This window comes from Periplaneta americana, chromosome 2, assembly GCF_040183065.1.
Source record: "Periplaneta americana isolate PAMFEO1 chromosome 2, P.americana_PAMFEO1_priV1, whole genome shotgun sequence".
Taxonomy (NCBI): Eukaryota; Metazoa; Arthropoda; class Insecta; order Blattodea; family Blattidae; genus Periplaneta; species Periplaneta americana.
In genome coordinates, this window is record NC_091118.1 from 20,359,431 (window position 1) to 20,384,402 (window position 24,972).

The 24,972-nt window shown below is 36.2% G+C and overlaps 1 protein-coding gene across 6 annotated transcripts in view; it reads left to right on the top strand.

Annotated features, from left to right (window-relative positions):
- LOC138715533 (zinc finger protein 665-like) overlaps positions 1-24,972 on the top strand; it is a 54,652-nt gene that overhangs the window by 12,029 nt on the left and 17,651 nt on the right. For 3 of the 6 annotated variants that reach the window (XM_069848583.1, XM_069848575.1, XM_069848593.1), the window contains exons 6-9: positions 16,393-16,484; positions 18,819-18,956; positions 20,727-20,806; positions 24,448-24,797. In XM_069848583.1, the coding sequence (XP_069704684.1) occupies positions 16,393-16,484; positions 18,819-18,956; positions 20,727-20,806; positions 24,448-24,797 (660 nt within the window). Of the gene's footprint in view, positions 1-12,921; positions 12,982-16,392; positions 16,485-18,818; positions 18,957-20,726; positions 20,807-24,447; positions 24,798-24,972 lie in introns of all 6 variants that reach the window. The other 3 variants (XM_069848604.1, XM_069848611.1, XM_069848600.1) reach the window with 3 other exon arrangements.

A 24,972-nucleotide genomic window follows, 5' to 3' on the forward strand; every position in this document is an offset into this window, starting at 1 on the left:
TTACTGGCATGTAAAAGAATTCCTGCGGGACAAAAATTCTGGCACACTGGTGATGCTGATATAACCTCTGCAGTTGCACGTGTCGTTTAATAAACTTTTTTTTTTTTTCATATACGACACCAAAAATCCCATGTTTATGGACATTGTCATAGACGGGTAAAGATTTTTTATTCCTCTTCTCATCTTTTCCCTTGCTGTATGTACAGATATCGTGTTGTAGAATTATGATATGAAACAGCCACTGTTTTTTTTTATTAACATTAGTGTCTTTAGAAACAGAGCAACAAAGAAAATACATTTAAATCTCTAGCTATGTCTGTTTCAGTTAGAAGTAATTTTATTCTCAACCAACAGCTGTGCATGTTTATTGGTGCAGTAATACTATTGTTGGGTTGTGTGTAGTATGTGTGAAAACGCGAAAAATGTTTCAAATCTAGTTATGTTCAAGAGGATAATGTGCTCTTAGAAATGGCTAAATTCACCTAGTTTGAAACACTGTACTGTGTGTTTTTTTTTTTTTTTTTTTTTTTTTTTTTCCTGAGTATAGGACATAGGGATTTAATGTTGCCATAAGAAACCTATGTATAAAAACAATGAAATAACCAGTCAGTTGGCCAGTTTAGAAAATTAGCAGGCTTTGACAATTTGTAAAACATAAGAATATCATGCTTTGACTTAGCAACCATATATGAATCAGTTATTTGGAGGTCACTTCCCCATAAAATCAAATTTTACAGAACAAAAAAACTGTATTTTTCAGAATTCACATAACCCATACATAAATTGAGATTACCAATATGAAGGATGATTAATATGAAATGTTTTTATATATCTACATTCTTTTTTTAACTGTATAACCTCTTAATTATGTGAAAATATGTATCTTGGAGATGTGGTCTTTTCCAAATAACTGATTTGAATAATGTTAACGCTCCGCTGGGCAGGTTAAAAATGTTACGTGTATTGCCAAATGGGTCATGGGGTATCAAAAGACCCTACATGCCCAGCAGAGGGTTAACTAATATATCGGTTAAACTTTGGATATGGATGGAGGACCTAAAATAAAAAAAAGTTCCTGTGTGTGTGTGTGTGTGTGTGTGTGTGTGTGTGTGTGTGTGTGTGTGTGTGTGTGTGTGTGTGTGTGTGTGTGTGTGTGCGTGCGTGCGTGCGTGCGTGCGTGCGTGCGTGCGCGCGCGCGCGCGCGCGCGCGCGTGTGTGTGTGTGTGTGTTTTTTTAATATCGGGTACTTTTTATTTTATAAAACAAGAAAGAAAAAAAAAAACTCTTCCTTTTCGCATTAATTACTTGCTTCAATTTATGGCCGCCGCAACTCAATGCACATACAACACTGGGTTTAAGTACACAATTCGACTTGGTTCATAACTTGTATTGTTTTATTATGTCAGGGACAAAACGTATTGCACAAATCTAGTTATGGTTGCTGTCAGTATTACTCTTTTGTTTCCATCTGCATCTTCAGAGTTTGATATGCGAGGTTCCTTTTTAGGTACCGTACAGAGGGGTGACTTTGAACGGCGAGGTGACTTTGAACAGTAATTTAGCGCCTTTCTAAATTAAATGCTGTGCCCAATTGCGATAAAACTGTTTCAGTTGTCAATAAACTAGTTCAGTTCTTTCGCAATAGGTTACGGCATTTAATTTAGAAAGGCGCTAAATTACTGTTCAAAGTCACCTCGGCATTCAAAGTCACCCCACTTTACGGTAATAATATTGCCTTCCACTAAATTTCTTGGTAATTTTAGAACCACTGTCAACAACAATGCTAAGAAACAATTAGGTTTCTCCACAAGCCTTGTTATTAGATTGCCAGTAGCACTAATTTTTTATACCAGTTACATAACAATGGAAAATGTTAAAAAATATTATGCTAGTTAGAAAATAAAAATTTGTTAATTGGGAATATTGTATTTTGTATCATATGCTACAGATAAATTCGTATGTTAGTGAATAAAAGTACTTTGCTTGTTTTAACAATTTGATTTATATTAAGCCGTAGTGCATCACATAATGCAAGGAAGTTAATGTATTTGTGTCCCTTTTTCATTTTACACATTTTAAATACGAAAGCAAATTGTCTCAAATTTTCACTGTTTAAATATGGCAACCCTATGTACAGCTGAAGTAGGCCTACTGTTTATTCTTAAACTGTTTATTGACAGTTAACTTTGCATTATAGGTGATGGGGGAACACAATCAATTGGAACGGAAAATACAGTGTCGAAAATAAAAAGTTCTGTTGAATTAGATTGTAAAAATGGAGATTTTTCTAGTGGCAGCAGTGAAGATCATAACCCAGAGTTAAATAAATTTGCATATATCAACTGCATGGATGATGAGGAAAGAAAATCTACAGAAGAAAAAGGAAAAGGAGCTTGCAAGGTGATTAAAAACTTTAGTAAAAAAATTAATTAATATTCTAATTTTTTATCGTAAGATCTTGGAACTATTTCAGGATACCAGTAAAGTAGGCCATTAAGCACTACATTAATTACTTTATAAATTATTTCAGGTTAGTGGTACTACATTTGAAGAAAACAGCCCCATAAGATGTAAAAGAGGAGGAAATTCGTCACAGAAATGTTTAAATAAAGAGAAACGTATGAGGGGGCAAGATTATGCAGGCATCAGAAAAGATGAATTTGGAAGAAAGAAACTTATAGTGCCAAGGCAAAGAAGAATAATGAAATCACGATGTATGTGTAAACATTCTTTTGTAAACGGGAAAAGAAATTGTAGTGAAGTTACAGAAGAGCAAAGAAAACTCATGTTTGATCATTTCTGGAATGAAATGTCGTGGAGTGACAGAAAAATGTTCATCAAAGGCCTTGTTGACTATCTTCCAGTTAAACGTCGCAGAAATCAGTCCGAGAGTTCACATCGTTCTAACACATTACATTACAATTTTGTGATTGAAGGGCAAAGAAAATCTGTGTGCAAGGTCATGTTTCTCAATACCCTGTGCTTAGGAGAATGGAGTGTCAGGAACTGGGTAACTGGGTTGTAGAGGAACAAATCCAAGTACACGGAAAGAGAGAAGTGATTGTTCAGTGAAGGTTTCAGGTGGGAGAAAATCAGCATCAGAGTCTTTAACCCAGTTACCGAGACTCGAAACCAACTTTGACTTTCTCATAGGTGAGTGAAGGAAATGTGTGATAAAGTTATCTAAAACAAGCACTGTTTTTGTCCAAAGCTCTCACAGACTACTTCATAAGACCTAGTATTACATGTGGGGGTGGTAATGGAACTTCAGTGAGATTAATTTAATGAATCTTGAATAATATTTTTCACACCTGGTTTAAATGTTACTCTGTTTGGCCTTTCTTTCTTCTTCCAGTGCGAAGATATAGCTCGACTATCGTATTTACATAAAAAAACAACTTTGTTGACTCAGTAAACAAACAGTAACTTTAAAATCCTCATTAACTGACCACTTATGATTTTCAGCATCCTAGTTTCTACAAAACAACAACAGTAATAATAATAATAATAATAATAATAATAATAATAATTTATTTGTTTCATAAACCTCAGCTAGCTCATGTAGGTATCAAATGTAAGATTTGGCAATATAAGCACATTATAGATACACAGTTACAGTAATTGTTTACATTTTACGTGATTATTTGATTACATGGCTAAAAATATCAGTATTATAGCCTAGTAGTTGTGTGTGAAGAGAGATTTTTTAGTAGACATCTAAACTGGCTTCTATTATCCGATACTTGTTTAATATGTGGTGGAAAAGACTTGAACATTATTACACCCGCATACAGAACACCTTTTTGATAACTGGCCAAGTTAGCAATTGGTCTGTCTTGTATTAATATTATGTACTTCAGAATTTTTCATAAAATAATTTGAATATCCATTTTGTACATCGTTGTATAAAAACTATGCTGACAGGATAGTGTTAACATTTTCAAATTAGAAAAAGCATTCTGCAGGAATCTCTGTAATTTAGACCATTTAAAATTCTAATTATTTTCTTTTGTATTAAGGTTCACACCTGTGGAGTAACGGTCAGCGCATCTGACCGTGAAACCAGGTGGCCCGGGTTCGAATCCCGGTCAGGGCAAGTTATTTGGTTGCGGTTTTTTCCGGGGTTTTTCCTCAACCCAATACGAGCAAATGCTGGGTAACTTTCGGTGTTGGACCCGGACTCATTTCGCTGGCATTATCACCTTCATATCATTCAGACGCTAAATAACCTAGATGTTGATACAGCGTCGTAAAATAACCCAATAACAACTTTTGTATTAGGAACACTTCTGCTTTCTGAGGAATTTCCCCAAAACAGTATTCCATAAGATAAAATGGAATGGAAGTAAGCAAAATAGATAAATATTAGAGTATTGTCATTCATAACTAAGCTTAGTGACTTTATTACTCTAGCTGGCTCTATTAAGTTGTGGAATGGCAGCCTGTGTGTTTCTTCCAATTTAAGTGATGGTCTGGCTGTAACCATGCAGATTCCAAAGAGCGTTAACTTCTTTTTTCTTTCTTCTAAAGCTCTTTGTACAAGTTCTACAGATCTTATGTGGACTTCAAAGTTTGGGTCTTGATCCCCTAGCTTAACACCAAAGTCTGCAAAATACGGATGTCTCACAAAAGTACTTACTTTCTGTCTTTGGTTTGTCACTGTATGGGAACCACATAATTCACATCCCCAGTAAAACATTGTCATATGTCGAAAATCACATATTACTTTCGTAATTTTTTCAAACACAGTGTTACTAGTTGGAGTTATGAAATTATAATACTAAAATAGTAAATGATTAAAAGTTGGTATGTATGTATTAAAATATTTTTACAGCAGTATTTTACTAGAAAATAGCATATCTTTACAAGTCATGATTTTCGAGTTATGACACTTTTACTGGGAGTGCGAATACAGATTGTAAATAATATAAACTGCTCAAATTATATAGATAGCGCATATTTGTCTACTGAACAAAATGTCTAGTGAAAGTCGTCCTCGGTAGCACAGTTGGTATAGCGCTGGCCTTCTATGCTCGAGGTGGCGGGTTCGACCCCGGCCAAGGTCGATAGCATTTAAGTGTGTTTAAATGCGGTAGGCTCATGTCAATAGTTTTACTGGCATGTAAAAGAACTCCTGTGGGACAAAATTTCTGGCACACCGGCGACGCTGATATAACCTCTGCAGTTACGAGTGTTGTTAAATAAACCATATTTTTTTTTTTTTTTTGTGTAGTGAAATTTAATTATTCGTTATAATCTTATTTTTAATTTGTAAAATACCATGTTTTTAAGATTGATAATAGTCTAATATTTGTTTACATTTTGACTGAATGTGAATGCCATTGTCAATGTCCTTGCACCCAACACATACCAATACATGATAGAGACACAAGAGAGTAACAAACAACTGTTTCAGTGTAAGCACTGAGCAAAGTAAATAATGTAATGACTGTCTATTCTCATTTTCAAGAAAGTTAGACTCACAAAACACATTTTTTCTGAGAAAACTTTGACAATTTTATTATAGAAAAACATTGTTTGACTTTTTTCATCAATTACTTACGCTCTACCACCAATCTCTTCTTTGGCAGTTTACATTATTTACACCCTGTATAAAAAAACAAATCTGGATCATATCCAACCACAATTTAACATTATTATAGATGCAAATAGTACTGAACTTCAAGTGTCAGTAATACCCTTAATTTGGTCCAAGGTTAAATTTTATGTTCGGCAAACTGAGGAGTTGAAGTTGTGTATACACAGATATGGAGTTGGCAATAAAGAGGTCATATTGTAAAATCTGATATGAATGAAGTGAAAGAGATAGTCTTCCTATTTTCTATTCTTTTCCTTGCAAAATGTAAATAGTTTTAAATGCTTAATAATCATGTATGAAGCAAGGGGTGATTGAAACACTTCAAAAAGTTATTCCTCCACTGGTAATTAAAATCAAAGAAAATAAAACATTACTAGATTTGAAAATTTTTCCAAGTCTATTGAAATTGAAGCTATATCATTTCTTTTACGTAAGAAACAAAATTACAGTTTGTGAATTATTCTGACGTGATAAGCAAAAATTAAGCACAGTTTCGTAATACTCTATGAAAACACTATTTGGTTTATATTCATCAAAACTCACGCTGAACAGTGTTGTCATTGTTTTCATGACAGTTTGCCACATATTGTCACTAGAAAATATGTCAGTGTTAAAATACTGACTAGTTAGTAGTTAAATGACTACGTAACTTTCTACTACAAGGAATTTTGTATGGCTGTAATTCGCTTAGTATGATCGAAAGTCATCATTGTCGTCGTCGTCGTCGTCATCATCATCATCATCATCATCATCATCATCATCATCATCCTTCACAAGTTAGCCCTTTGTAGACCTGTTTTGACCCCATTCAACGTTATTTAAGAGGTTGCCTGGTCTTCTTTGTCCTTTTGGTGGGTAAAATTATCATGATCTTTTGGATCCTAGTGTTATCCTTTTTGGAGACATGGTGTAGCCAATTAGATTTGTGATTGCTAATTTTATTTTGAACAGATTCAACCTTCAGTTTCTCTAGAATGCTGTTGTTGTTGTTTTCTAATGCCAGGCGTTTGACAATAAAGTCATTTGACCTCTTGCACTCCAATATTTTTCAAAGATAAAAAATGGAGAGTTGTAGCCGATTTAAGTGAACACCATATTTTAACGTTTTGGTGGCTACTTCATTCACACACAACCCCCAGAATGTCTGGAGGACCACACCTGCTGTTGGTCGACAGGTCCATTGGACCTAGCTGGGAGATCTTGTTGATCACCAGCTTTCCCGCCTTAAGCCACTGGAGGACGATTTTAGTGCCATAGCAGGTCAGCACTAGGAACAGAAAAGTAGAAAGAGGAGGAAGGAAAGGGAAATGAACCCCTAGGCCTCGAATGCTCTAATGCCGTCAGGGTCGAAGAAAGTAAGAGTTCAGTCAGAGGACTGGATAGGAAAGGGTAAAGAGGGAATTAGGTATTGAATAGAGGAAAATTATACCAAATTCGGTCATTAACTCATCAAGCTGACCAGTGCTAATTGATGAGTAGCCCCTCCCTTTAGTTCAGCTCGTAAAATTATGCTTACTAACAGCTGCACCACGGGAAGGTAGGGATGGGACATTGGGTATTTGTCCAGGTTGGTTCCTTAGGGCCTTCAATGGGAAGGATTAATGGCTCTCCCCCCTGTATCCGACAGATACCCTTTTGCAGCCGAAGTTTGTCTAGAATGTCCGTTCCTTTTTAAATTGGAAAGTGCATATCCTGCTGTTCTTCTGAAAATTTTAACTGTTTAATTTATTCTTGTTTGTCCTTTTCTTTGAGAGTTCAGATTTCACTACCATATAAAAGTATAGGAAGTGCTAAAGTATTTTATATCCTGATTCGAAAGGACTTTTTGTATTAATTAGGTTTTAGAGTATTTGTGCCAGCGCCTGCAGGTATGCAATGAATATAAATGGATACTTTTGCTTAAAGTAATTAAGAATTTTGTTGCAACATTTTCAGTATTCAGTGTTCTATTGTATAAACATTGAACTTCTCTAGCAGTGTGTTACTGGATGTAAGGGTGTAAAGCCTACATGTAAGATTTAAGTTTTATTGTCTTCACAATCTGTGCAAAAAATATGTATTACCTTTTTTTTTTCTATTTTGTCTTCACTAGCCATGCAGAAAATTGCTTATGTTCCTGTTTTGCTGTCTTCAAGCCAAGTAAATGTATGTTCCTTGTCTTGGTGGTTTAAGGTGCCATATTTTACTGTATTTTATATATATATATATATATATAAAAGCAAAGATTTGTGTTCTAATTTTATAAAATGTTGTAATTGAATTTGTAACTTTTTTTTTTCTAAATAATTGTAATAAGTTTTTGTTACATGTAAAACAGTATATTCCTCAGTTCATTAGAAATATTTCTTTGTGTGAAGTAATGAAGTTTTGTATTACTATGTTCTTTTGTACAAATTTGAATTAAACATAAGTTCACTACTTTATGTTATATTATAGTATGTGTCTTATCTCCACTTCAAGATTATTACAGTGAAAATATCGGAACTCCAAATTCAAAGAAAGACACTTGAAAGTATATGGATGTCTCTGATCTACTAACGAATAAGCTAGTACTGTTTTTATTGTTTAGTCTGCTGTCCGAAAACAGGTTTCATTCTCATAAGTGACACCAATAAGGCATCACTTATGAGGCAACTAAGCCAGGAGATAATGGGGTAGGGTGGCCAGTTCCTCTCCCCCTCCATTGCATACATATTTCACTAATAAGATTTCAGATATATACAGATAGTTGTTTTTCCTCTGACATATATCGTCAAGTGAGATGTAGGCCTGATAATAGAAAGAAAATTGGGCCACATGTGCAGTATGTTATAACAGGAACCTAAAATTCAGGTGGCCCAAATTTTGTTTTTGGGTCTGTACATATGAGTTAGAACCTCGATTAAAGGTAAAGCTTACACTACAGGGTGTTTCAGAAATACTTTGACAAACCTTGGGGCACGTTCCTCACACCAAAACAAGAAAAAAAGTTTATATAAACATATGTCCGAAAACCCTTAGTTTTTTAGTTATTAGTGAAAGAACATAATGAAACATGTGTTAGATATTGTCAACTTGGTAGCAAGTGTTGCAACTTTAATCACTTCAGAAACTCATAACAAATGTTCAAAATGTTCTCATCTTGCTTCCACTTTCATTGTTATGAGTTTCTGAATTGATGAAAGTTGCAACACTTGCTACCAACCTGACAATATCTAACAGATGTTTCATTATGTTCTTTCATTAATAACTAAAAAACTAAGGACTTCCGGAAATATGTTTATATGAACTTTTTTCCTTGTTTTGTTGTGGGGAACATGCTCCCAAGGTATGTCAAAGTATTTCTGAAACACTTTGTATACATTGTCTTTCGTAAGTCCGTGAAACATTCTAGAAATTCACCACAAATAAACTATGCAACAGAAGATGGTAATTCTTATGCCAATTTAGAGAGAAACTCTCCCAAGTTTTTTTAAGGAAAAACCCACTCTCATAGTTGCTATAGTTTGCCACTAGGAGATAATAGTAGCAAATATGGCGTTCGATTAACATAAGTAGTCATTTTGTGTGTTGCAATTTCTACTCAAGAGCTTCGTTCATTATGACTGTACCGGGATGATGTAGAGCAGAATTCCAGAGGGCAGCATCTGCATCAATCTGGCTGATGCCACAGCTGAATGACACAAGGGTAATGATTACATCTTTCAACAAGGCTGTCTGGCTCACTATCACAAACACCTGCGTGGGTATCTCAATCAAAATTTGCCAGATGCACAGAACAAGATGATGTGTTAATGACTTGGCACCCCAGTCTCCAGATTTAACCCCGTGTGACTTTTTCTTGTGAGGCTTGTGAAGGATACTGTCTTTGTGCCGCTGCTCCCCACTAATCTTCAACCGTATCACCACTGCTGTGTGTCTGGTCGACTGCGATATGTTGACATGCACGTGGGATGATTATGGATTATCAGTTCACATAGATGTCCGCTGTATCAGCAAAGGTGCAAAGATTGAGCATCTGTGAAATATGTAAAAGAAACTTGATGAATTTGCCTCTATTTCAGTATAATAAAATTTGGTATCTGTTGCACAGTTTATTTGTGGTGAATTTCTAAAATGTTTCACAGACTTATAAAGACTGTGTATAGTAAAAACTGCAGTAAGTGCCTCTATATCAATTATTAAATCTGTTATTTGTTATTTTTGTAAAATTTGCGAAAAATTATAATTGCGAGATTTTTATTGCCTGGTGAAGTTATATAATTTATGGTGGATTTTTTTAAATGGTTTTAGTAAGTTTGTTCCTATCCATCAAATAATATTAGGCAACAGTCCCATGTGGTAAAGTATTCACAAATTATTTACATACTCAATTGCAGCACCTTGCATTAGCCATTTTATTAAAAACATTTTATAGGTTATGTTGTTGTTGTTTTCTAATGCCAGGCATTTGACAATAAAGTCATTTGACCTCTTGCACTCCAATATTTTTCAAAGATATTATCATGGCCAGCCACTGAAGCACAGATTTTGAGGTGTTAAATGGCAAGTTGTAGCTGATTTAAGTGAACACCATATTTTAACGTTTTGGTGGCTACTTCATTCACACACAACCCCCAGAATGTCTGGAGGACCACACCTGCTGTTGATCGACTGGTCCATTGTTGATCACCAGCTTTCCCTCCTTAAGCCACTGGAGGACGATTTTAGTGCCATAGCAGGTCAGCACTAGGAACAGAAAAGTAGAAAGAGGAGGAAGGAAAGGGAAATGAACCCCTAGGCCTCGAATGCTCTAATGCCGTCAGGGTCGAAGAAAGTAAGAGTTCAGTCAGAGGACTGGATAGGAAAGGGTAAAGAGGGAATTAGGTATTGAATAGAGGAAAATTATACCAAATTCAGTCATTAACTCATCAAGCTGACCAGTGCTAATTGATGAGTAGCCCCTCCCTTTAGTTCAGCTTGTAAATTGTGCTTACTAACAGCTGCTCCACGGGAAGGTAGGGATGGGACATTGGGTATTTGTCCAGGTTAGTTCCTTAAAGCCTTCAATGGGAAGGATTAATGGCTCTCCCTCCTGTATCCGACAGATACCCTTTTGCAGCCTTATAGGTTATAAAAACATGTTTTACTTTTATTCAGTGTATTTAGGACCATCGATTTGTTGAATGTCACAGACTATGAATATTCATGGCATGAAAATAAATTCTTTGACTGTCATTTAACATTTGATATTCCTCAGTTTATCTTGTTTTTATTATAAAAACTTATCAGTGATGCAATAGAGAGACTAGATTAATCTTGCACAGGATAGGGACCGATGGCGGGCTTATGTGAGGGCGGCAATGAATCTGCAGGTTCCATAAAAGCAATTTATAAGTAAGTGATGCAATAGGTGTTATAGGTACATATATATCATTGTCAGTGGTCTTTCAGTAACTGCACAAGCCATTGGATCAGAGACTTGCAGTAGCAGATTCATCCAATGGTGATGAGTTTAAAAAGACAATAAATTCTAAGCATGACTTCTTCCATTAGGGAAGTAAAGCTGGGGATTCCATTTTATAGATTTGCAGCATATAAAAGAACACTGCACCTGATTAGAGGACATGGTAAATTTCATCAGCCATTTCTCATCCATTTTGAATTTTGACACTGAATAACTTCAGCAGTTCAAAGATTTGTTAACTAAAACACACACTTCATATGAATAATTTCAAGGAAAAATTGTTCTGTAGCTGGGTATCGATCCCGGGACCCTTTGCTTAGCGTGCGAACGCTCTACCAACTGAGCTACCCCAGGAACCATACACGACACTGTCACAATTTTTCCTTTATATCCACACAACTCAAATGAGCTGACAAGACGCCAGAACTCAATTATGAGTGCACACAAATGCTTTGTGACTTAAATTGTGGCTTTCTGTTAACGTACCTCCAGTAACGAATGTATTATGCAAATCTGTGTGCACTCATAGTTGAGTTCTGGCGTCTTGTCAGCTCATTTGAGTTGTGTGGATATAAAGGAAAAATTGTGACGGTGTCGTGTATGGTTCCTGGGGTAGCAGATTTGCATAATACATTCGTTACTGGAGGTACATTAAAAGAAAGTCACAATTAAAGTCACACAGCATTTGTGTGCACTCATAATTGAGTTCTGGCGTCTTGTCAGCTCATTTGAGTTGTGTGGATATAAAGGAAGAATTGTGACATTGTCGTGTATGGTTCCTGGGGTAGCTCAGTCGGTAGAGCATTCGCGTGCTAAGCAAAGGGTCCCGGGATCGATACCCGGCTCCGGAACAATTTTTCCTTGAAATTATTCAAACCTGCTTTATAGGGAGCTACTACCTGAAATCCAGATTTGCATACACTTCATATATTTATATCTTTTGTTGACTTTATTGAAATTACATATACATATTTAAAATACACCATGTGTTCATTTCTAAACTTGCCACCTTGAATAATTTTGTCTGTGCAGGGACAAGATTTGTTTTTCGAGAGGAAAGTTCAACTGTTTTTGTTTAGTCAACTGTCCAAAGACAGGTCTGAACCTCACAAGAGATACCAATAAGGCACCATTTATGAGACAACAAGGCCAGGAGATAATGGGGTAGGGTGGCCAGTTCTTTCCCCCTCCATTGTATACATCGTCGATTAGCTACATAGTACACTAGTCAGACTTCAGATACATACAAACAATTGTTCTTCCTCTGACATATTGTCAAGTGATGTTTACTGCCTGATAATACATGAACATATCAGCCAGAACCTCAATCAGAGGATGAAGTTCAACTAACATTTAATAAATAGAGAATGCACACAAGTGTGCATGGATGAAAGTGTAGTTTTCGGCACTGACTGTGTCCCTGTTTTAGTGCATCTGCTACAGTTCACTAACAGTTGTCACTAACATTTTCGCCTCCGTTTTTATCCAGGCTTCACAATATAGCCCGTGTGCGCGAATTTTATGACAATCTGTATAGCCTACTTTGCAAGAAGAGTGGTGATGTACATCATTCGTAACAAGTTACAAAGATATGAGAATTAAAATGCAATTTAATTATCAGTTTGTGTAGGACTTTCGCTAAGAATAATGATACTAATCGACAATTAGTCCTTGTGTGAATTTTACTATAGGGTGTTCATTGTAAATGTTGTAGGTCTACATTTTGTAATGATGGTAACAGGTTTCTTGTTGAATTTTTTGAATGGTGATTCAATGAGGTAACCTAGTTTACCTTCAGTCTTTGGTACTGGTTCACTGCAATAGGATCGCCAAGAATGTTTTAACTAAGAAAATCGAAAAGACAGAAATTGTTACATATTACTTACCGGTATTGCAGATATCTGGTAATGTGCTTGGAGGAGCGGCCTATTGTAGAAACGAAAACTGGAAATAAAAGGTATGGGATTTCTGTTTATTTTATTCTTTATGTAATATGTTATTCCCTTGTATCGTATTAATATTACACACGTAATATTTTGTACTTTAAATATCTCTGCACAGTTGTTAAATTTCCGGTCACATTTTCTGAGCAATAAAAACAAATGAAAACATGGCGCACATTGAAAATATCGGTGACCAACGAACATTGTGTTGAATTTGGGAAGCTGCAATGAGTAGGGTAATCTTTTTTTATTATTTAACGACGCTGTTTCAACTACTAGGTTATTTAGCGTCGCTGGTGATAGCGAGATGAGGCCGAGGATTCGCAATAGATTAGCTGACATTTGTCTTACGGTTGGGGAAAACCTCGGAAAAAACCACCCAGATAATCAGCCTCATAGGAATCGAATCCACACCCGAGCGCAATTCTGGATGGACAGGCAAGCGCCTTAGCGACTGAACTACGCCAGGTTTTGTTAACTTGCTATAACAACAGGAAATCACCATGCTGACCACACGTTACCCTGCACTGGTTGGGTGATGGTTTATCTCTGCTGAGGCATATGGACGTGAGGCCCGCAGTCGTCTGGTCAGTCTTGGACTTGCATGAGCTGCCGTGCCACAAAATAAATAAATAAATAGATACATATGTAGGTACAAGACTAAGAACTGGAAGAACCCTAAAGGGAAATTGGTAATAGTGCAATGTATGTGGAGTTGATAAACATACATTAGTTATTGCATGCAAAAGAGGGTGAATATTACTTATGTCCCAGCCACTATAGGAACTTCATAAAATACCTTGAAAATGCCTTGGATTTATAGTATTGATTTGTAGAAATTGATGTGATCACTGGGAGAGCTGTAAGTCCACTCAGCCCGCCCTAAATACACACCTTACATACGAAAATCGTAGTGCGTGAATGAATACGGACATATTTTTTTAATGTAACAGTGGGTTTTAGTGTTGCCAACATAGTAATACTACACATCTAATCAAACCTAACCTACCTGTCACAATATTATACGTCTGTAGCAGGGGGGATGCAAGGGAGGGGATTAAGGGGATATATCCCCTCCCGAAATTTTGAGAAAAATACGAAACAAGAAACAAAAATAATATTAATTTTAATTCGTGAATGTACATAGGAATTAGAGGGTTTTCCACGTAAATTCTCTTTGCTAAAATGTTAAATTCCAAGAACTGCAAGAAGACAAACACAGCGTTCTTACTTCAAGACAGAGAGTCATGAAGAGTATTTTCCTTCTCTTCTTAGACTATTTCATTAGTCAGCTCAAGGACAGGTTTTTAAATCATAAGGGAATCGTAAAGTCCATATAAACTTTTCTGCCTAAAAGCACGGTGCGAGCATCAGATGAAGATTTAGAAACTGCTGTTGAGGCTATAGTAAATCAGTGGCCCAATGATGTTGATGCACCACCAGAGTCTTTCTTCAGTGAATTGAAGATGTGGAGAAGAAATTTCCTTGATCAGAAAAATCTTCACCTAATACCTACTCACTTTATATCATCTTTGAACAGGTGCAATGAAATTATTTTTCCCTGCACTTGCAAGGCGCTGAAACTTTTCTGCACGTTGCCTGTAACTACAGCAACACCAGAACGGTCGTTCTCAACATTGCGGTATTTGAAGACTTACTTGAGGAGCACGATGGGAGCAGACAGATTAAATGGACTGGCCTTGATGTATATACATAAAAATGTAGAAGTAAAAGCTCATGAAGTACTGGATGAAATGTCTAAGAAGCCTCTCACCTTCTTCTGTAAATGTCATTCTGTCATTGTTTTTGTACTGCAGTCATTATAAATGTTAAAATTAAAAAATTATGGTTTATTTAACAACGCTCACAATTGCCGAGATTATATCAGCATTGCCGGTGTGCCGGAATTTTTCCCTCAGGACTTCTTTTACATGCCAGTAAATCGACTGATATGAGGCCTGTCGCATTTAAACACACTTAAATGCCATCGAGCTGGGTTGGGGTAGAACCCGCAACTTCGAGCACAGAAGGCTATACTGACTACGCTATTCAGGCCAACTTGTAAATACAATGAAAGAGTAATGGAACAGAGAAAAATTCTCTCTTTCATCGTATGATGACGCAGAATATCTGCATGGAAATATCATATGTAGGCCTACTTCGGTACATTAAAATAATATATACAACTTGTAAATGTTTGTGACTCGGAAATAAATTGTGAGTATATAAACTTATTTCTCATTACTCCATTTTTACTATCTTCTCAAATCCCTCCCCGAAAAAAATCCTGCGTCCGCCCCTGGCCTGTAGTAACATTCCTCACACATTATCATTTCGTTTTCATGTGCTGCCGGCCCTGCCATTCGTGTCGGTTGTCATCTGGTGGAGGTGAATCGTACTATTTCCAGGAAGAAATATGGCGACTTTCATAATAATTACATTTTACATGTTTCGTGATATACTAAATGTGTTAATGTAGTAATAATTCTATATATACAGGGTGATTCACGAGGAAAGGTAAAAAATTTAAGATAGAATGTCTTAGGCCATTTTGAGTGAAAAAGTTCATATGAACATAGGTCCGTTTTCGAACAATGACGGAGCTATGGGGTTGGATGAAAGACTTGGTATACAAAGGAAGATGGAAACGAGAGATACGCTAATCGGCCGTATTTTGGATGCTGCACGCCGCATAAAGAACAGCCACGAGCAACTCTCCTGAGTTCTACTGGTATCGTTAATTCTCGTGTTATGTTGCTTCAGTGTAAAGGGAAAATTTGCAGCAGTCTAAGTAAGACACTTGAATATTATGACTGTTTGGAAGACCTCATCCTCCCAAGTGAATAGAGATGTGAAATAACTAGTAAGTCCGTGCGTGGTAGTATACTCAGTTGCTCACCCAGAGAAACAAACCTAACCTAACTTTGTCAAGACGAGCATAATCTACCAGCAGTGAGAGAATATGCTTTGAGATCAAAGTTTTTTACAAGTGATACTGTTTCGACTGGACGTTACTTGGTGAAATAAAGTATGGTAAATTAAAATTATAAAATGCTGAAAGACTACGGAATTATTTGTAATGAAAGTTGTGGTCTGCTGCCTCTTTCCATCTTACTTTTAATCCACTTCTGGAAGACTATGGTAGCTTAGAACTTCGTCTCCAGATTGGCAGCAGTGTGATCCTAGCCTGTACATTTTGCGTGTGTTGTATTTATAATTTTTGAGATCCATTATATTATTTTCCAGCAACTTAGGTTTCACTTGCTCATTATAATTCCACCCAACCTCAGTGCATACTTTTCATCTGATGTATTCTTTTGTACCATTTTCTACATCCTTATTAAGGAAATATTAATCACTGGATTATAATAAAATTATGCTACTTCTTACATAGACTATAGCTAAGGACAGATTTTTATTTCCAGTTTCCATGGACGTGATTAAAACAGAACCCGATATCGATCCCTTGTCCTCACAGACAGACAGAAATGGTGAAGAAGAGAAGCTCCAATCATCAGTAAGATTTTTTGCTATCTTACTTTTCTATGATTCTGTAGTAGACTTCATTTTTATTCCAGAGTAATTACTTCACAAGGCAGAAGAATATTGATGACTTACTCATTTCTTGCACTGTTCTGCAGTTGTGCATGTATGCGCTCCCCTCGCAGAGGTACTAACATATTGATTTGTGTAAGTTGTTTTGGTTTGTTCAGGCTTGTCTTGGTTTATTTAGATTAGTTTCTGTCCCTTCTAAGATGACATCAAATACAAATAAATCCGTATGGTACAAAACATTTCTTACACTGAACAACAAACTTTCATTGAAATAGTGTAAACTAAATCAAATTCAGGTTTTCAAATTAATTTGAGCCTAAAATGATAAAATATCACCATCCACAAAAATATTTAGCTCTAGTTTCTTAAGTAAGGCATCCGCATTTTATTATCAAGGTACTCATTAAATAAATATACTCATATTCCAGAAACTAGTCAAACCAATAAATTAAGTAAATAATTATTTGAATGGTGTAATATCATAGGCATTGATAAATTCCAGTACTATTCACAAATATAAACATAAAATATTAGGAGTAAATTGTCTTTATTTATTCTAAAAGTAATTCGTACAAAGCAAGAAATATAAATATCAACTGATCGGAAATATAAAGGTATAATAGATCGGAACAACGAAATTGTAACTTGAATAGAAATAGCTCATTCTTATCAATTGTGATGTGCTGATCATAAATATCAAAGATCTCACTTTGAGAGAGGAACAGAGGCTAAGGGTGTTTGAGAATTAAGTGCTTAGGAAAATATTTGAGGCTGTGAGGAATGAAGTTACAGAAGAATGGAGAAAGTTACACAACGCAAAACTGCATGCATTGTATTCTTCACCTGACATAATTAGGAACATTAAATCCACACGTTTGAGATGGGTGGGGCATGTAGCATGTATGGGGAATCCAGAAATGCATATAAAATGTTAGTTGGGAAGGCTGGAGGGAAAGGGTCTTTGGAGAGGCCGAGACATAGATGGGAGGATAATATAAAAATGGATTTCAGGCAGGTGTGATATGATGATAGAGACTGGATTAATCTTGCTCAGGATAGGGACTGATGACGGGCTTATGTGAAGGCGACAATGAACCGTCGGGTTCTCTAAAAGCCATAAGCAAGTAAGTAATGTGAATTTTGGACTCTGCAGGTTAGATTGTTTTTTATTACACCAATTATAGTTTTTGGTTAATTTGGGTTAGGTTTAATTTTTTCAGGCTAGTTTGTTTCTTTGGCTTAGTTTTGTTGTCCCTCATTTAGTTTATTTTATTCAGTCGTTCTATTCTAGCTTACTTTGAGTTTCATTCTTTATCAACTACTACTGTACCTGTTTTATTTTTTTTTGTTGTAACTTTACCTCTTATTATATGTAGGGTCAGGGGGGGAAAAACGTCGATGTCCACCTTTTGATATTTTTGGGTTAAGTAGTACACTCTTTTCTTCAGAGGTACTACAAGCCTGTCGAGTTACCGTGCGCTAATAAGCAATGTAGTCCTTATAAAACAGATTTGAAGATATGTACTGTGGGGAAAGAACAGTCTATATTAACGCATTAAAATGTCATTTTCTCAGAACAGCTTATTATGGACATAGACATTTCTTTCCCTTAACCCTCAAAATAATCTTATCTTCCCTTTTCATATCTCTTCTTCATGCGCTGTGACATCATTTATCACACATATTAAGGGTTATATTTAATTTATATGCCTTCAGATAACTTCATAGTCAAGTGGTTTAAATGCAAGACTGTTGATTCATAGTAAAGATGAATAATTTCAAGGAAAAATTGTTCCAGGGCCGGGTATCGATCCCGGGACCCTTCGCTTTTTGTGACAGTGTCGTGTATAGTTCCTGGGGTAGCTCAGTCGGAAGAGCGTTCGCGCGCTAAGCGAAGGGTCCCGGGATCGGTACCTGGCCCCAGAACAATTTTTCCTTGAAATTATTCAAACCAGCTTTACAGGGAGCTACTACCTGAAAGCCAGATTTGCATAGTAAAGATGTTACAGATTAGAATTCTCCTATCTCCAATAGTAAGTAAATTAAAATTTGCATAATACTCATGATCTTTAATGTGTGAAGAGTGATAGAATTACAAGCAGAAAGGAACTGAGTATGAGAGTGAGTTGGGAACATACAGAGCCATCTATTAACAAACTTTTTTCACCTCATTTACTATTACTTTTTCATTGAAACAATAAGTGCTTAAGTCATTATCTGAATTATCCATTTTTACTTTTCGCAAGACAACTATGGTATGTAAAGTTTAATTTACTTGTTGATTTTTGATACACAGGTAGGACAGTTCTTCGAAGTGGACGTGAATGAGGTCAAGGTTGATCCTTCCGACCAGAGCTACAATGACATACCAGACATCAAATGTGAAAGAAGTGAAGTTCCCAGTTCATTTCCTGTGGTCAAGTTTGAAGTTAAGGTGAGTTATGATGGCATTTTTAATCTGCTAATGGGTGAGTGAAAATAGTCTGTGCCAGGTGCATATTCAAAGGGGGGGAGGAGTTTAACATTGTAAAAATAACCCACCAAAAAAAAAAAGTTAACGAATGTGGACAGGTAGAGTGTGAACACTCTAATCATTATGGTACTGATTTTTCCATTGCACTTACTGCTCTTTTTGAAATACAGTCGAAACTGGTTATAAAGACTCCAAGGGGACTGCCAGTTTATGACCGTTATAGCTGATAGTCCACAAACGAGTTTTTTTTTTTTTTTTTTTTGCTAAAAGTTTCATATTTGTAAATTTTAGGCTGCACACTTACATGGCTAATGAACAGAATAGACTTAAAACTTAAAAAAATGTAATACAAAGACAGTACGTACAGTATTTACAATAAAGTATTTGTGGAGAGAGACTGTAATGGAATTTTTCTTCTAATGTTTATACAAAACATACAGCAATAATATGCCAGCAAAATATGTTGTTGTTGTTTTCTAATACCAGGCATTTGACAATAAAGTCATTTGACCTCTTGCACTCCAATATTTTTCAAAGATATTGTCATGGTTAGCCACTGACGCACAGATTTTGACGCCAGCAAAATATAAAAACCTATAAGTGAGGAAAGAAGTAGCAACAATGTCAATTGTTCAGTAATGTAGTACATACATGGTCTTGGCTAATGAATGAGATAAAATGTTAAGCACGTTTTAAACTTACTGTAAGTGCTGTATAGTATAATAGTCATGCATAACACATCCTCGTTCCATTTACTGTATTACAAAATTATGTAATTAACAGTACAAAAATGAAAATACAGTCTGCAGTGAAGGGATCTACGAAAATCCTAAGAAACCATCTCTACACGTAAATAGATTGATCTCTTTGCTATGCCGATCTGCTCACTTAAGTTGGGTCTTGCAACTAGTGCTAAATAGACGTCTGTGATCACCAGATAGCCAATAGATACCGTACTAGGAACTTTTATGTTTCTTCTGAAATTAATGATCTTTTGTTTAATCGTCTTTAATTATTTATAATTGTGTTATTTCTTTTTCTTTTCCTTCTCCATTGGTTTTTTTTTTTTTTTCATTATAATTGTCCTACCATTTACTCAAAAAAACAACAATTTTTTGGCAAGCTTTGTCTTCTAGGGAGCCTTCACTTGGAGGAAGCTGAATAAAATAAAATTCAAAATAATACTTAAATTACACGAAGGCTACACTTTCTCCTGTTTTCTTTTTAAAAATGTACAAATGTGATGTCCTGTACCGTACACATTAAAAAATTCCAACACACACAACCACAAAACATCAATAACTAATACACTATTACTCCACTTCTGTACTTTAGAAAAAATAAGACATTTTTGGAATTTAATTTTCTGGTTTTCTACAATCACAGCAAAGACAGTGCACAATCTAACTGAAAACAAGAGTTTGAAAATAAGCGTTACATTGTTGTCAGTAATCCCCAAATACGTAACAAACAAAAATTAATACTGGACGTTATATCCGATAAATTTCTCCGACAATGTGATAAAGATACGTCGTTTTATACGATAAGTCGTAATAAGGATTTCGTACTAAGCGATTTTTTAAATACAGTGTTTATATAAGATTTAGACGGGACCGTTAGATTTTGCCTTTATAGCCAATACATCGTTAAAAGTGGTGTCGCTATAAACTGTTTCGATGGTATATCATTTTTCTCTGTAATGTTTACTTTTTGATTATTACATTTCTTCAGGAAGAATCGTGGAATGCAGATACTGTTAAGGAGGAACCAGTAGCAAGTGTGACAGATGAAGATGATAACTTGACTGAGACGTGAGTATAGTGATGTGTGATCTTTCATTACAGTTTTTTTTCTCTCGTATACTTGTAACTACATCTATCTATATGCTTGATTAACAAGGAAACCTTTCAAAATCATCATATTTGAAATGAAGTACCTAGTTAGGTATTATAAAAATCAATTACAGACTAAATCAGCTCACAGGTTGGTGGGAGGTTTAGGCTCTGGCCTGTACAGACAGTATACATTAATGGCAATAGGGATGTTAGTACATATGTGCGTGCTGCTTTTACCCCGAGAAAATGTCTCTTGTATTCATTTCTGTTAGAAGCTGAGTGAACTCCAGGGCCATAGTGATTAGATCAATGGAGAAAATCCATGACAAATCAGGAATCGAACCCGTGACCTTTTAACTTTGCAGCATTGTACCTTAACCGCGATGCTATACTGCTCCCCAGGTATTACAAAGAAAGAGTTAGGGCCTACATAGAAACTGTTAGCAGTGATTATGAACAGTAAGGAACAAAGTTATTATCCGAATGTAACCTAAAAACTGTATTCTTTTTATCTTTGAAACACATGTGCTTGACATACACACACACACACACACACACACACACACACACACACACACACACACACACACACACACACACACACACACACTGGGGCACCCTGGCCGCCTTACATATATCACTCCACACTTTCCTGTCCTCAGTCTGTTTCCTCCATCTTTTAACACCCATTCTTCTTTCATAAGTCATACTCTCAACACCATCAAACCATCTTGCCTTGTTTGATCTCTCTTTCCATCTGGTTTCCCATTGAAGGCTTTTCTGGAGCTCGTCTGGCATTCTATAGACATGTCCCAACCAGGTCTTTGAACCTTAATAACAATTTCCAAATCACTTTCATTATAAAGTTCGTATAATTATTTATTGAATTTTAGGCTGGGTGCACACAGAATCAGATGCTACGTTTTGCTTTACAATGCCTCGTGACAGCTTAAAGCTGTCTGCTCACAACAACTGATTTGCTGGCTGTGTGGGTTTGGAAAACTGGCCTAGGCTAGAAAATGGCGTCAATGAAAGAGGACTGTCTATATGAGAAATTCTATTGTATTTGGCTATTATTTCCTAAGAACACTTAATACGCCTAAAAATCAATGCGATTGAAAGAGTCTTAAAATTAAATACTACTGATGTACTGCATAAACGTCATTTTGTATGTTTAAGACTACTTCTTGACTCACAAGAAAGAAAAATAATAATTTTAAATCAGTAATGAGTGACAGTATAAAGAAGAGAATTAGGCTTACTACAAATTATTATTATTATTATTATTATTATTATTATTATTATTATTATTATTATTATTATTATTACTATTATTACTATTATTATTATTATTATTATTATTACCGGTTATTATTATTCACGCGGTGCTTTCATCTCATTTGCAATTGCTCACATATTTTTAGAAACCACATTCTTGTCGTGATATTGTTTCAAAAATTGTACAGAACGTATATTTCCTGTACTAAACAACTAATTTATCTGCATTGAGCTCCATTATGAATAATATGTACTGCACAACAATAGTATTCGTAGATAGTGAAAGTGTGCAATCATAGCCACTACTAATGCATGCGCAGTATGCTGCAGCTATCAGACAGTTTCCTCGTGATGAACTTCAAGCAGTCATTCGGTGTTGTCTCCCCGTGTCTGCTCCTGACCATGGTGTACCCGCTTCTGATTCTGTGTGCATCATATCATAAGAAATAAACGGGAGACAAGTACCAACAGACAAAATGTCTCATCGCACCGAGCCGCATCTGATTCTGTGTACACTTGGCCTTAGTCTCATTTACCGGACCAAATATTAGCAGTTGGCATTGGACATATATGTCAACATATGCCTAACTTGGAGTCAGGTCACAAAGGGAAACCTTGAAGGAGGAAGGTTCGGTCCGATGCTGTGGATTGAATTCGGCGTAGCTCAGTGGTCAGAGTGCTTTGTACGTATAACCAAGGACCCGGGTTCGATCCCCGGTGCCGGAGCAAATTTTTCTCCTCAAATATTAATTGTCAATATTACAGATATTATTCTGTAGGACAAATTAATAAATCTATAATATTCCAAATGTTCTGTTCAAAAAGCTGTCTGTTCAGATATATTAATTTATAATGTGTTTGATAAGACTATCAATAACACAGGCCTGCAATGAGAAAACTTTTTTTAAAATTTTAGTTACCCTTTACTTATTTTTGTGTGTTAAAACGTCTTTTTCGCAATCTGTCGTATGGTGTCCAGGATATAATTGGAGATAAGCATTTGTGGCTGCCTGATATTGTAAATTATTCGGGATATTATGTGCCCTGTTCAGTCCCTTAAGAATGCAGTATTACATAAATGCATGTATATGGGAGTGACAAAGATGGCGGCCTGGTCGATTCATCCACAGATTTACTGGTACTGTTAAGTGAGCTAGTCCTGCACTGTGGCGTCGTGGTCTAAGGCATCCTGCCTAGGACTCATGTTACGGAATGCACGCTGGTTCGATTCCTCATGGGGAAGAAATTTTCTCATGAAATTTCGGGCAGTGTATGGGACCAGTGCCCACCCAGCATCGTGATGCACTTGGGGAGCTACAATAGGTAGCGAAATCCGGTTGTGAATGCCAACTATAATGGCTGGGAGGTTCATCGTGCTAACCGCACAATATCTCCATTCTGGTTGGATGATCGTCCACCTCTGCTTCGGCATGTGGGCGTGAGGCCAGCAGCCGTGTGGTTGGTCTAGGCCCTTCACGGGCTGTAGCACCACGGATTATTATGTTATTATTACTTACTTACTTACAAATGGCTTTTAAGGAACCCGAAGGTTCATTGCCGCCCTCACATAAGCCCGCCATCGGTCCCTATCCTCTGCAAGATTAATCCAGTCTCTATCATCATATCCCACCTCCCTCAAATCCATTTTAATATTATCCTCCCATCTACGTCTCGGCCTCCCCAAAGGTCTTTTTCCCTCCGGTCTCCCAACTAACACTCTATATGCATTTCTGGATTCGCCCATACGTCCTACATGCCCTGCCCATCTCTAGCGTCTGGATTTAATGTTCCTAATTATGTCAGGTGAAGAATACAAAGCGTGCAGTTCTGCGTTGTGTAACTTTCTCCATTCTCCTGTAACTTCATCCCGCTTAGCCTCAAATATTTTCCTATGCACCTTATTCTCAAACACCCTTAACCTATGTTCCTCTCTCAGAGTGAGAGTCCAAGTTTCACAACCATACAGAACAACCGGTAATATAACTGTTTTATAAATTCTAACTTTCAGATTTTTTGACAGAAGACTAGATGATAAAAGCTTCTCAACTGAATAATGACACGCATTTCCCATATTTATTCTGCGTTTAATTTCCTCCCGAGTGTCATTTATATTTGTTACTGTTGCTCCAAGATATTTGAATTTTTCCACCCCTTCGAAGTTTAAATCTCCAATTTTTATATTTCCATTTTGTACAATATTCTGGATATTATTATTATTATTATTATTATTATTATTATTATTATTATTATTGTTATTATTATTATTATTATTATTATGTTAAGTGAGCTATGATACTGGCATTCAATCTCTTGACCAAAGGTCAATTATTGATTTACAGGCTCGTACACCCACATCACTATGACGAGAAAGGCCAAGAAAGTGTCCTGATCAAGCATGTGCGAAATACCACGGAGTGGACTGAAGACGACATCAGTGGCAAGAGTGGAATGACAAGAGAAATTTGTGGCAAGGAGTTCACTGAGCCACGAACACTGGAGAAACAGAGATGCAATCATTCTGCAGAGAAGTCTTTCAAGTGCACCGAATGTGGTAAGAGGTTCTCACTGGTCTACCGTCTGAGGATGCATTTACTAACGCACACTGGACACAAATCATTCAAATGCAAGATCTGTGAAAAGTGTTTTACACAACGCCGTCATCTTCAGAACCACGAATTAACTCACACTGGTGAGAAACCATTCAAATGCACTAGTTGTATGAGAGCGTTTACATGGTCAGAAAATCTGAGAGAGCATATATTCGTTCATTCGGGTCAGAAACCCTTCACGTGTGACATTTGTGGGAAGAGTAAAAAAATTAGAATTCACATGAAAAAACATATCGGTGAGAGGATCTATAAATG